The 13,070-nt window shown below is 53.3% G+C and overlaps 1 protein-coding gene across 5 annotated transcripts in view; it reads right to left on the minus strand.

Moving 5' to 3' along the window:
* Positions 1-13,070, minus strand: part of DRP2 (dystrophin related protein 2) — a 30,136-nt gene that overhangs the window by 9,647 nt on the left and 7,419 nt on the right. Inside the window, exons 2-12 of one of the 5 annotated variants that reach the window (XM_072929277.1) lie at positions 11,500-11,636; positions 8,515-8,550; positions 7,286-7,419; positions 6,368-6,524; positions 5,234-5,354; positions 4,476-4,744; positions 3,813-3,959; positions 3,233-3,311; positions 1,995-2,055; positions 1,519-1,580; positions 1,185-1,259 (exon numbers count right to left, since the gene is read on the minus strand). In XM_072929277.1, coding sequence (XP_072785378.1) covers positions 1,185-1,259; positions 1,519-1,580; positions 1,995-2,055; positions 3,233-3,311; positions 3,813-3,959; positions 4,476-4,744; positions 5,234-5,354; positions 6,368-6,524; positions 7,286-7,332 — 1,018 coding nt within the window. In that variant the 5' untranslated portion in view covers positions 7,333-7,419; positions 8,515-8,550; positions 11,500-11,636. Of the gene's footprint in view, positions 1-1,184; positions 1,260-1,518; positions 1,581-1,994; positions 2,056-3,232; positions 3,312-3,812; positions 3,960-4,475; positions 4,745-5,233; positions 5,355-6,367; positions 6,525-7,285; positions 7,440-8,514; positions 8,551-9,258; positions 9,276-11,499; positions 11,637-13,070 lie in introns of those variants that run through there. The other 4 variants (XM_072929278.1, XM_072929276.1, XM_030272939.4 and 1 more) reach the window with 4 other exon arrangements.

The raw sequence follows: 13,070 nt of genomic DNA on the forward strand, positions 1-13,070 counted from the left end.
TCCCTCACTGCGTCTTTCCTACACAGCCACTCCACCAAACTTCCCATGATAGGAAAGCTGCCTTGGCAATCTCCTTGCCCTTTTCTCAAGTATATCTTGTATAAAGAGCACTTATCCAAGTCATTTCTGGAGTGGAAAGAAGGTGACAATGCAGCATGTGAGATGCAAGAGATGCACAACCAAAGATGCACAAGCAGCACACAGGAGAGCTCTCCTTTGCTCTTCGCCCTCGCTTCCTCTCCACACCCTGCCTGCTGCTGCATGGACACCTTAACAGGGTGGCAAAAGCTTTATTCCATTTGCATTACATCATCCCTGAATGTCCCTGGGTGCAGGACAGCCTGATCACCACAGTGTTATGAAAATACTCCATAGCCAGGGTTCGACTCCCTTGAGAACCCAAACTCCTCTTATCCTGACTCATTGCCTTCTTCCAGCCCTTTCACAGGGTGGCAAGGAGCACAGGTCTGACGGGCCCCACTGCTGCCTGGCTGTACCTCCTCCCCTTCATGAACAATTAATTCAGGAGGAGGATTTCCCTCAGCCTGCTGCTGCTTAATTTTGACAGAGCCTTAGGTGAGAGGCTTTGTCAAAAGCTCTGAGCAGCCAAGGATGCTGCATCTATCAGACTCCCACCTGCCTGCTTGCCAGTTCCACCAGAAACTCCTCAGCAGTTTCCAGGAAGTAGCTACCTCCTGGAGAGGTGTTTGAACTCCTGTTGGATCATATTCACCTGGCTATTAATCCTCCAGTTTTCACCCAGAGTGCAGAAGTCAGGTTTATTGGCTCCCTTCCTCCTCTTTAAGCAGCGAAGCCCTCTCTGTGCCTGCCAGCGAGGCTGGTTTCATCTCTCAGTCACATCCACACATTCTCTATGCTCCTTTGGAGCTGCTTGGTGAGCTCTTGCCTGATCCCATAGCTTTGTAACCCTGAGCTGGACCACTTTGTTCTCATATCCCTTTGGACAACACCTGCACTTGAGTCATTTCCACCCCAGGCTGTAAAGAAAGGCGCTGACACAGACTGGTGCATTCGTTCAGCTTCCCAGGCTGATCTTCCTGGTTTCTTGCCTCAGCTACCTATCCCCCGGTGCCTCCTGCCTTTGATGTGCTGACAAAAGCTGGTGTTAGTTTAAAGCCTCGCTGAGGGAGAGCCAGCAGGAGGGAAACCCTTCCCACACTCACATCGAAGGGCTTTCTGCACCCGCCGGAGTTTCATGGCCGTCCGATACGCAGAGAACTTGATGTTGTTCAAATCCGCTGCAGTGGCACAGGAAAACAGGAATAAAAGCACAGCACAACACCCTTATCTGCAGGGCAGGAAGCAGCAGTTGCAGCTCTCAGACCCCAGCAGAGCACACGCAGGACAGTGAGAGTAGAGCCTGGCAGGGGTCACACCCACTGCTTTGGGGGACCCTGTGCCACAGAGGGGAGCAGGTGGCCTGGGGGAACCTCACATGCACCCCATGCTGCCAAAAAGGCACAAGGTACTCAAATGGTTCTGTGACAGCCTCCTTACCCAGCGTCTGGTACAACTCTGTCATCTTCGGGTGGTCCCAGCACGTCGTCTGGGCCTGGTGGCTGGAAGCAAAACAGATGGAGACCAAGAGTCAATTGGGTAACCAAAAGCTGCCATGAGAGATTAAAATAGGGACCTGGCCAGTGCTGGGAGCAAGTGTTTCAGTGTCTGCAGACACTGCTGTATCCCCCTGAGCACACTCCCCAGCCACAGCAGCATGAAGGATGCCCACAGCAGGATATTCCCACTTGCTGCCAGCCCCCCTCTTGCAACTGGGGTTTCCCCTCATCTTGGGCATCCCAGCAGGCAGGGAAAGGCTGGATTTGCCAGGCTGAGGAATATCTGCTTCACTGGAGGCGAATTCTCACTCTCACATGGCCATGCTAACAACCCTTCAATCCTCTCCTAATTGGTGCCCAATTCCTGATCCCTCCAGGCCAGAGAAGACCTTGGGCTGTGTCTGGGAGCACACTCACTTGATGTAGTATGGCACTTTGTTGGGGGAAATGGCTCGTTCCCAGGGGACCTGGACAGAGGCTGCAAGGAGAGAAACATGTGTCAGATCAACACCAAACGCTCCTCTAAGATGCTGCTGTTTCTGATGCCAGCCCTGGCACAGCAGGACTGTGCCAACAGGTGGGTGCCTCTGAAAAGCTGCATCTTCCCAAATCACCAGCTGGAGATGTTGGTGCAGGCAAGGGGATGCTGCCTATACAAAAGACTGGACTGCTGGTCTTGTTAGAGACATCTTGCCTCTCAAGCCAGGGTCTTTGTATCTGGCTGAGCTCAGAACTTAGGAAGAAACATTTCCTGATGCTTTTGATGATGCCCAAGGCAACATTGTGGTGACCAGTGAGCAGGGCTCATAGTCAATGGAATTTGGGCACACAGACACAGCACTGACTGTTATGGCCAGGCTCAGACACCCAAAGCATCTGTGGTTCCTGTTGTTCCTGCTCTGTGTGCCAGCTGCAGCATCGTGGGAAGATGAGGATTCATCCCAGACCAGCTGCCTGCCACTCTATGTTATATAGAGGATGGAAGCCACAGCATGACCCTCAGTTATTTTCCTTTTTCACTGGTAGTGTATCAATTCCAGCAACTGGAAAAGTCATTCCTCCTTTCAGACAGGAGTATGCAGTCTGCAGAGAAGCCAGTGAATCCCACTGACATCCAGAGACTGCAGGGCTCAGCATTTCCAAGGATGGACCCCAGGCTCTGGAGCCCAACCTGCTGCCCAGCCTTTGCAGGCCTGAGAGCTGTCAGCCAACCGCTCTGATCTGTAAAAACAGCATCCCTCTGCCTCGCCACATGAATGAGAACCTCCTGAAAAGGCACATTTTTAGCCTCCAAATAATTAACACGGGATATGAGGGACTGCCTTTTCCTGCCATCTGTTGTCTTTCTCTGAGGCTGACACAGTCCCAGTGTCTCCTGGGAGCTGCTGCTGTGAGTGTCACAGCTCTGTGCTCTGAAGGGAAACCACACTCACATCCCACCCTTGGTCCCACAAGGTGAGGCAGCACAATTCCAACTCTGGAGCTGCCTCCTGCTTCATCTCCCATGCACCAGGCATCAGCAGTTGCACTTTTCCAGCCTCATGCATGGCCCTGGGCTCAGCAACAGGACTTTGCACCCTGTTTGGCTGTGCCACAGCCCAGGCTGCTCTGCAGAGGCAGCCTTGTGGCAGAAGCCAGGGGGGCCACTCACGTACAGGAGAGGAAGTGCTGGGAGCCTGGTCCGAAGTCCCTGTGGGCATCTTGGAGCTGCTTCAGGCGTTCGTTTATGGAGGCCTGGAGAATTGAAAAATAATTCACTGCCAGTCCAACAGGCATTTTGGATTGATGACCCGCTCAGGAAGACTTGTGAGTGGACTCAGACATGCCCCAGCACACAGATGCCCTTCCTTTGTCTCCTATCTTGGTGTTTGTGTCCTCCTCCAGCCTGCTAAATCCTCTAAATCTCCTCCTTCTGGGGCAGCCACATCTCCAACTCACCTGTATCCATACTCTCACAGACATCAGAGCAGTCACAGCTGGTACTGACCATCTCCACCAAGACATCCTGATTCTCCCTTTGTTCCTCACACTGCCTTTTCCTGACCAAGGCCTCTGCAGATTTACCAGACCCTTTCCTCACACTGAACTGACGCTCCTCTCTTCCAGGAACACCAGCTGTAACATCCTGCTGTACCAAACCTTACTTTATCATCCTTGAAGGTCAGCAGTGACAGCCCTTCCCACATCCTCCTGCCCATGGTTTATGTTCAGTGCTTGCTCCTGACTCCTTCCCACCTGCAGCTGTTTCCAGCGGCTGTTGATCTGCTCCAGGGTACGGGAATTCTCCATGCACAGGTGGACATCTGAGATGGCAAGCTGGTGTGCAAGATCATTGACCACTTTCACCCCATCCTTCACGGGAGAGAGCTCCTCTTTGAACAGCTGGAGCCCAGTGGGGATGGGGACACAGGCACAGAGCAGGGGAAGAAGGAAAAGGAGGTGAGTAGCCAGGACTTGGATCTGATTCCTTTGCTACAAGTTAGGGTGGGCTAGTGATTGCCAGCTAACTGCCTAACCCTCCCACAGGGTACCTTAGCAGGGAAAACCTAACTAGGCTGCAGATTACTCCTGATAAATGAAATGGGCAGCTGCAGATTACTTCTGATAAATGGAAAGGGGACAATGACTCAACTATGCTAGCCACTGTCCCTGTAGTGCCATGGTGTACAAGGTCTGTGCCATGGCAAGGTGCTCAGCATGGCCAGTTGCTCGGGACACTGCTGGCCAAAACCCCCCCCAAAAAAGCGGAGGGGCTGTGGGAAGGAGGCCTTGGCCCTGAGATCCCAGGTAATTAGGCTGCCTTGGACTGAGCAGCCCATGGGAGCAGCTCTGTCCTCCTGAAGCAGAATTTCATCACCTGCATGGCCAAGGCTGGAGCCTCCTCAGAGCCAGAAGTACCTTGGTGGACTGGATGTGCTCTGGCAAGGAGTCAATGAAGAGGTCCCCGATGGGTTCCCAGGTCTCCCGCACACTTTCAGCCTGGTCCAGGGTCATGCTGAGCTCTTCCATAGCCCCTTTAATCTCCAGCAGCTGCTCCAGGGTCCGCTCAATGTGGCGGTGCTGGTCCACGCAGCGGGCCGTGAGCTTCTCCCACAGCTCGCTGGCCACGTTGGCCTGCTTCCACACAAAGCGGCTGATGTTCTGGATCCGGTGCCGCGGAGACACATCTGGAAGGAGGGAACAGGGAGCAAAAATGACAGCCCAGCCCAGAGGAGAGTGAGGCAAGGGGCGGAGGGAGGACAGGGAAATTAGAGATTAAAGGAATCTAGGGAAAACTGGAAAAGGGGAAGGAAAACAAGTAATAATAGTATCCATCTCTGCACCAGCTCCTCTAGGTATCCAGCCTCTCTATCCTCACAGGCTGAAGCTGTGCTTCCTTTAAAAAACCTACCCCAGAGCACATCTGGTGCTGTCTCATGAGGTGCTCCCATTACAGACTGCACCAGGAGCCTCTGCCTTTTCCTGGGACAATGACACTGCTCTGTGCCAGTCTGGCCTTTAGCCACAGGACTGGGCACAGCCTGGGCACCGTGGTGTGAGGCAGAGCACTGATATGCTGCTTTGTGCCACAGCAGTGACCACGCCACCCTCTCCAGGCCAGCCCAGGAGGAGCTGTGAAACCAGAGAACAAAAAGGGGGCAGCTCCTTTTACAGACCTTTGCTTTCCAAAGTTGGTTCTTCTAATTCCTCAAATGGGTGCTGGGAAAGAAAAGCCTGTGCTGACTCCAGGACAGAGTAAATGTATGGCCCCCGAGACTTCACTTCTTCCATGAAAGCCTGGAGAGTAGAGCACAGAGATGAGACAGCAGGCTGAGCCACAAAGTTGCACCCTGGCTGCCCCCTTGCCAAATGCTGCAATCATTTATTCACCCCATAACCCAAACCTCACTGGCGGCACAGAGAGAAGTAGAGAAATATTTTTGCAGTTCAGGGAAGGAATGACCACCTGCCAGAAGGTGGCTCCTGCAGAGGTTTGGCCTGCAGCTTTGCTGGAGTGGGGAGGCAGAACACCAAGCCCAGAATGGTGTGCTGAGCCAGGGCTGCACAAGAGGAGCTGTTTGATTTATGGTGTTTTCAGAGGCACTGCTTGGAGATGCTCTTCACCCGTGCAGTGAGAGCATGGCCACGCTAACAATCCTTCCAGCAGCTGCTCAGCAACAGGTCCAGCTGCTGCAGGAGCAAGGACAGGAACAGCAGGATGCCCCAAGGCAGCACAATCTGGCAGGGAAGACTTCAGAGGCACGCTGGTCTAGTATGTCCTCTCCTCCCCTCCAACCACAGCTCCCACACCAGTGCTGTCTGCTGGATGGGCTCTTTGTGCAAGGATGAGGGATAGCAGCGGTAAACATCTTAACTTTGTTTGCAGGGTAAAAACAACCAAAGCCCAGCTGCCACTGGCAGTGAGAAGAAAATGCTGTGAACCTGGGAGCAGGAAATTCTGATCTGCCTGGGTGTACCCCAGATTCAGATGTGATGACAACATGTTCCTTCAGGCATCGCTCGTGTTCCAGCCACAGGATTGCCCCTAGACCAATCAGCCTTCTCAGGCTGCAGGATCCCAAAAGCACAGGCCAGTGAGAGGTAGGACATGGGGAAGCTGCTACAAAGGACAGGGTACATAACCAGCTGCAGGCGACTCGAGGCTGTAATGTGGGTTTATTGTCTAAAGCCAGATGGGCTCTGCCATTTCTCAGGAAGCAGAGATGGAGACACTCAAGGACCGGCTGTGCCAGGGGCAGTGACACGAGGCAGGGGCCCGAGCAGGGCCAGGGGAGGCAGGAGGAACGCACCGCGTGTGTCTCCTTCTCCTGCTGCACCAGGAGAACATCGCCCCGCAGGGGCAGCTGTGCCGACAGCTCCTCATCCTTCTGCCCCAGCCAGTCAATGATCTCCTGGAGAGGCACCTGCAGCTTCCCACTGTGGTCAGAGAAGGCCTCCAGCCGAGCCCTGGCAGGAGAGCAAGGACAGTGAGATGACAGACAGACAGGAGAGGGGCAGGGGAAGCACAGCACTACGGCTGGGTGCTGACCCCAGGACCTCCTCAGGGACTGGCAGCACACCTTAGCATGGGCTATGCATGACCCCAGCCAGCAGAGAGGCCACACTGCCTGGTGGTGTGACACATGGAGGCACTGGGGACAAGAAACTGAAGCTATTCCTCACCCTGGAGCCCAGAGTAGAGGACAGTCATTCCATGTTTGCCTGTGGGTCAGAACTGCTCTGGCTAGCAAGGGGGGCTTGGAATGGCATTTACATGTCTGGGCAGCTTCCAGAAGCATTGGATTAAGGCAGGAGACAATTAACACGCCCCAGTTAAGCTCTCTGTCATGCTGGCTGTGGAGTTGCAAACTCTGACAGTCTGGAAGGCACGTTCCCCTCATGCAGTGGAGAGGGCTCCCAGCAAAGGGATGGGCACAGAGGAGGTGTGGGCAAAGCCATGGGGCAAAAAGAGACAGCTGCAGAGGTGGCAAGCAGAAAGCAAGCAGGAGGGAAGGAGGGGAGGATGGGATGGGTAGAAATGGAGGAGATGCTTTCCAGCAAAAGGAGATTCAAAAGCCCGTGGACCAGAGGGGGAGCTGAGCCAAGGTCACTGTGAATTCATGTGGCTCATCAAGCAAAAAAGTTCAAAAACCTCCTGACAATCACAAGCAGCAGGCAAGGCTGGAAGGCCAGGCCAGCCTGGAGCTTGCTCCAGGCAGGACTCTTACCGAAGGCTGTGGGATTTTTTTTTAATCTCGTTCCAGCAAAGATTCATCTCCAGAGGGGCCTGGGGCCTGGCAGCACCGCTTGGAGCCCGGGGGGTTACACACGAAGGTCCTGCACCATCCTGTGAGGCTTCAACCTGGGCAGAAAGAAACCACACTACATCCAGAGATTGCTGCCTGGTGTTTTGGGAACTTGCTTGGGGACACCCACCCCACTCTGCCCTAACCCTGACTGGTTTTTCAATTCTCAAGGGGGCTGCCCTGTTCCTTAAGTGGTCTCTTAGCAGCTCCCAGGAAACTCCTGGCTGTCTCTGCAAGAAGGATGCAGTGCCATCTCCAGCAGCACTCAGAGCACAGGTTGAAGGGAGGGTTTAACTGCACATCTCCTGTTCTCCTCAGTTATCCAGCAATGAGCTTATCTTGCTGAGAGCTGTAAAGCCAGAGCTGGTCCTTGCGTGTCACAGCGTCTGCAGGGCTAATGATGATTTTTTCCCATATTATACAGAGCTGCTGTGCTTCGACAGGAGGCTGATCCTGCTGTTCCTAGGGACCAAGGGGATCTGCCAACATCCTTTTTGCCATCCCCAATACTGGGACTTGCCACCTGCTCCTCTACAGAGGCTCCAGGATATTCCCTGCCTGCATGGCATATCTGAGAAGCCACTTCTCCTCCACAGATGCTGCTTCTCCTCCACAGCTCTCCAGAACGAGCAGCCGTGGGAAGGGTGCTGCAAAAGGCCATGGAGAAAAGACAGCAAATCCCAACCCAGCCACACAAGGGAAGCACATCCAGCTGGAAAAAACTGGGTTCTGATCCCTGGATAACAAATCCTTGTTGGAATCCTCTCCTGAGCCTTTAGCACTGCATCATGCCCCTGATCACAATGTACTCTGCTGCATGTGCTGGTGACAGCAACGCACAGGATCAGAAGCCACTCACACAAGACTTGGTGAGTGAGAGGGAATTTTCTCTCCAAAAAGCACAGTTTGTTGAGCAAAACACATGGCCACTTTCCCATAAGTGAGACATCAATGAGCTGTGTTGGAGAAATGGCAGCATTTCTATCGAATGCTGCTTCGATATTAGAGCTCGCTTGAGATAATTATCCCCAGGTGCTTAATCAACCATAATTAAATGTGTTAGTACTTTCTAAACAGCATACAACAGGCCAGATAAGGGCAGCTGCCTTGGGGGAAAAGCAGCAGCTCTTGCAAGGGGAATGTGTACATACTTGTCACTTGTGCTGTCCAGGGGCTCGTGGAGGTGTCTGGAGAAGCGATGCAGCCAAGCCGAGGGAAACAACAGGCAGGAGAAAACAACCAGACAAGGAATTTGGCTGCTCAGCTAAAAATACCCCCTTCCACACCAGTGCTCAGAGAAAAATCAAATTATCGCCAAGACTTGTGCTAAGTTTGATTCATCTAAAAACATCCAACAGGCTGTGCTCTGCCTCCCCATCCTGCACTCCAGAAACACCAAGAAAACAGAGAAAACCATCACCCACAGAGTTCACAGGATTCTTGGGGCCACAGATAACGATCCACTGAAGCTAAAACTGCTGCTTGCACATAGAAGCACCGATACTCTGCGTGTGCAAGTCTTCACGGCACAGAAGCAGGTCAGTCCCAGGGCACTGCCAGGGAATGCTCCAGCCCTCCCCTCTATCCCAGGAGATACCAAAGGAAGGGATCCGCTCTACCTGGGTGCACCTGCAGCACAGCTCTGCACAAAACCCAGTCCTCCCAGCCTTATTCCATAAGTTAAAAGCCCATCACACCTGCGCCTCTCAAACCTTGTAGCTATAAGGTAGCAGCGACCAAGCAGAGAGCAGGTGCTGAACACCTGCTTCCCTAGGACAGAAAGGGAGAAACAAGTGCTTTCGCTCTGAGCACCCCACCAGCATCCCGGCAGAGGCAGCCTGGACCCTCACCCCCTCTCCACCCTGGCAAAGGCTTTCCGGCCGCAGAGCACTCACGGCTGTGGCAGGGGCATCTCTGTGGCAGGGGCATCTCTGTGGCAGGGGCATCTCTGTGGCAGGGGCATCTCGCAGCGCTCAGCCCGGCCCCGGCCGGAGGAGCCGCATCGCTCCCGCCCGGTGGGGAGCGGGGAGCGCCCGCAGAGCTGCACTGACCCCCCAGGAATGTGCAGGGGGGCGGCAGCGCCTCACAGCCTCAATCCCAGCTTTGTCCAGCGGCATTCCAGCGGCCTCCAACCTGCCCTAACCCCCCTCAGGGGCAGGGCAGCCCCACGAGGGACAGCCCCACGAGGAACAGGACAGCCCCACGAGGAACGGGACAGCCGGTGTGTGCAGGGGCGCTGCCCCGGGAGCTGCGAGGGCAGGGCAAAGGGCATGACCAGCACAGGCCTCGGTTCTGATGCTGCAGCACGTACAGAGCAGACAGGGGTGTGTGCCAGGGAAGGGATTCATCCAGGAAATTATCCCATCAAGCCTCAGTGACCCAGAAGGTAAATAGGTTCTTGAGATCTGACCCCAGAAAAGTCAAAGATGCCCTTGTTGTCCCCCACGTGCCCCAGCATGGTGTTGGGTACCAGCAGATGTTCATGCCAGCCTGGACCAAGTGCAAATAGTTTATTTTTGCCAAAAAGCTCTAGGCTGGCTTCTTGTGTCCCCCACAGTCCTGATGCCCAGAATTTTTATCATGCTCTCTTCCACCTACAGAGAGGGAAAGAAAAGCTCCCAGTATCTCTCCCTCTCTTGCCCTCCTTCCCTGCTTGCACATCTGATGGGTGCAGACCCTCCCTCTGGGACCAGCATAGCCAGCTCCTCTCCTCAGCACCTCTCGGGTCCAGCAGATGGGAGGGCAGCTCCCAAACTGGAGGAGGGGGCTTCAGTGAGGCCAGGCCACAGCTAAGGATGGGCTGTCTGCAGCCTGCCAAGAGCTTTCAGGAGTAGCAAGGACAAGAGAGAGAGGCTGCTGCCTAGGCAGCAGCAGCAGCCCCTTCAAATGGGGAGCTGTCATTAACACTGCTGCTGCTCCCACTCCTCTCCTCTCTCCCAGCAAATCCCACAGGGCTCTGATCCCCTCTCAGAGGCTCAGGCACGTCAGGAAGGCTTTTTCCTGCTCATCTTGTTCTATCCCTCTCCCTCCTCACTTAATTTGCTGGGCTGTTTATCAGCCACCTGTGCACTGGCCCACAGCAGTTGATACTTGGCCCACCCTGGGGCTAAGAAACCTGACTCAGCCACCAGGAGCCTGCCCCCTGCCTCATTCTTGCATGCTGGAGCCTCTCCAGAGACAGCTCTGCCTTCCTCCTGCAGATCCCAGCTCCCTGAGGCAACCGGGTCCAGGCTGATGGTCAGCCACAGCAGGGAGGTTTGTCCCTACAACCCAGACAGTGGGACAAACCTCAGGCTCAGCCCTTGCTTCTCACGCTTGAAACGTGACAAAAAAGGAAAAGGCAGAGCTGGGACCTCGTTTGTCCCGGGAAGAGCACTGCCAGTGCCCAAGGGAGCCTTTGGCACTGTCCATCAGTGTCCAGACAGGTGAGAAGTACCCCAGGACCAACAGCTACAGGCAAAGAGGCACCCACAGCCTGGCAGAGCCCAGGCAGCATTTCCCCACACCAGAGGTGCTAAAACACCTCCTGTGAGCTCAGTGCAGAGTGCAGGCAGCTTTGCAGACAGTTGCCAGCACACCTTTCAGTTCTTCAATCTGCTCTGCCATTTACTATGGGGACCCTAGAGACCTTCCCTCCCCTCTGGTGAGGAGCCTGGCCTGGGGCTCAGAGACCCTGGGGGAAGGAGGAGGGAGACCAAGATCTATCTCTTAGGATAATTAGATTAGTAAGAAGTCAGATTCCTCCTCTGCCTTACAGCATCCACCAGGGGCTTATTTCCAAGCTCTTCTCTGCAACCAGGAAGAGTAGAAAACCTGCATTTTCACCAAAAGTTGACATTCTTCCAAGTTTCCAGGAAAAATAAGCCAAACCAAATACAGAAGATCTGTTAACAGTAGCCTCTAGTTCTTTATTGTGAAAGAGCTTCCAAGTCCAGCTCTGCAGGTCCTCTCTCTTCTCCTACTTTGGGGAACACTTTGCAGCAGGAGTGCTAGAGGAGAGCACACGCTCTCCTAAAGTGCAGCTGACGGGGGGCTGGAGCTGACAGCCTTCCCCCACCAGGACCAGAGGGCTGGTTTGCCCCACAGAAACCCCTGCACAAAGCTCTGCCAGCCAGGCTCCCAGAGGCAGCTCTTACCTGAGGCAGCGGGCAGGCAGGGCTGCTGGGCTGCGCCTGCTCCGGGGTGTGCCACTCAGGACACGGCGGGAGCACATGGAGCCATTCCTGCATCACCAGGGGCTGCATCAGAGCTGATGGTCATGGGGATGGAGCACCTGGAAAGCAGCATCAGAGTCCCCGGGTTAGCTTGCACCTCCTCACAGGGCTGACCCCTTCAGCTGCCAGAGCACGGCCTCCATGAGAGCTGGAGACTAAAAGGAAGCAGTCTTTAATTTCATGTACTTCTACCAGTGTATTGGAAATGCAGGTGAACTTAATGGGAAGAAATGATGATGTCTGACTTAATTTAGAAGGTTGAATTATTTCTTTATTATAACTATGTTAAAATATATTAATATATTATATAAAAGGAAGATACTACAATTACATATTATTTTTTCTGACCCCTATCTCTAATCTTAACACAACTCGTGACCCTCTCCAGAGCCCAGCCCCAGGTGGGTTGGATTGGCCATCAGGCTCAAACAATCCTCACCAGAATCCAACCAAGCAATCGCCCCAGGTAAACAATTCTCCAAACACATTCCACATAGGAAAAACAAGGAGCAGAAATAGAAATTGTTTTCTCTTTCGTTTCTCTCTGTGCACCTCTATGAAAAATCCTGAGAGGGAGAGAAATGCGCTTGCCACACTAGTGTTACAATCTTGTTTCATCTAAACACCCAATTCTTTTTTTTCCACCTAGTTACACAATTTGCTGTATTGATACACTGTTAATAAGTCCCACAGACTGTACTGCACTTTCAGAAAGGGCTGGGTTTCTTGAACTGTACAAGATGCCCATGGTTTAAAGAAAGGGAGAGGATCTCACTAGCATGGCCATTGTTCTAGTTTTGGTTGACATAACATTCACTTTCTTCCTAGCAGGTGGTACCCTAGTATGGTTTTTAATCCAGAACAACTTATGTTTAGACAGAACAGACATATCTCCATAACAGACATTTTAAAACATATTTTTTCCTTTTATATTCAGAAGGCAAATTGCCTAGAGCCCCAGCTTCATGTATCTCATACTGTGATCTAGCTTTTTATGAGTTTTTGCTCATTATGAGCTATAAAATTCCCTTCCTTATCCCCATTTTTTAACTTCATGAGCTGTAAAGCCAGTTAGCAGTGGCCCCTTGACTATTCTATAGATCTGAAATGTGACCTCTGGTCACAACGTTGCTGGGTTTTGTTGTTTGGACTCTAAACTAAAAGAGGGATTCATTTCATTGCCAGCACTAGCTCAGCTTTACAGACGCCCTGAGAAATAAAGCTCAGAGAAAACTTGGTGATTGCTTTCCTACTCTTAGAAGGTAAAAATCACCTACTCCAGCAGACAGAGCTCATGCCTGCGTGGACGTGAGGCTGCTTTCAGGGGACTGGGTGACGCTGCTGGAAGAAGGTTGCTGGCTCCTTCACACCCAGCTCAGCTGGGGGAACCTTCCTGCCTGGCCCTGGCAGGAGCAGGAGGAGCAGGCAGCACATCCTCACTGGCAGCAGCCACGCTGCACAGACGGGTGAGGAGAAATCCCCCCGGCCCTGTG

This window comes from Taeniopygia guttata, chromosome 4A (genome assembly GCF_048771995.1).
Source record: "Taeniopygia guttata chromosome 4A, bTaeGut7.mat, whole genome shotgun sequence".
Taxonomy (NCBI): Eukaryota; Metazoa; Chordata; class Aves; order Passeriformes; family Estrildidae; genus Taeniopygia; species Taeniopygia guttata.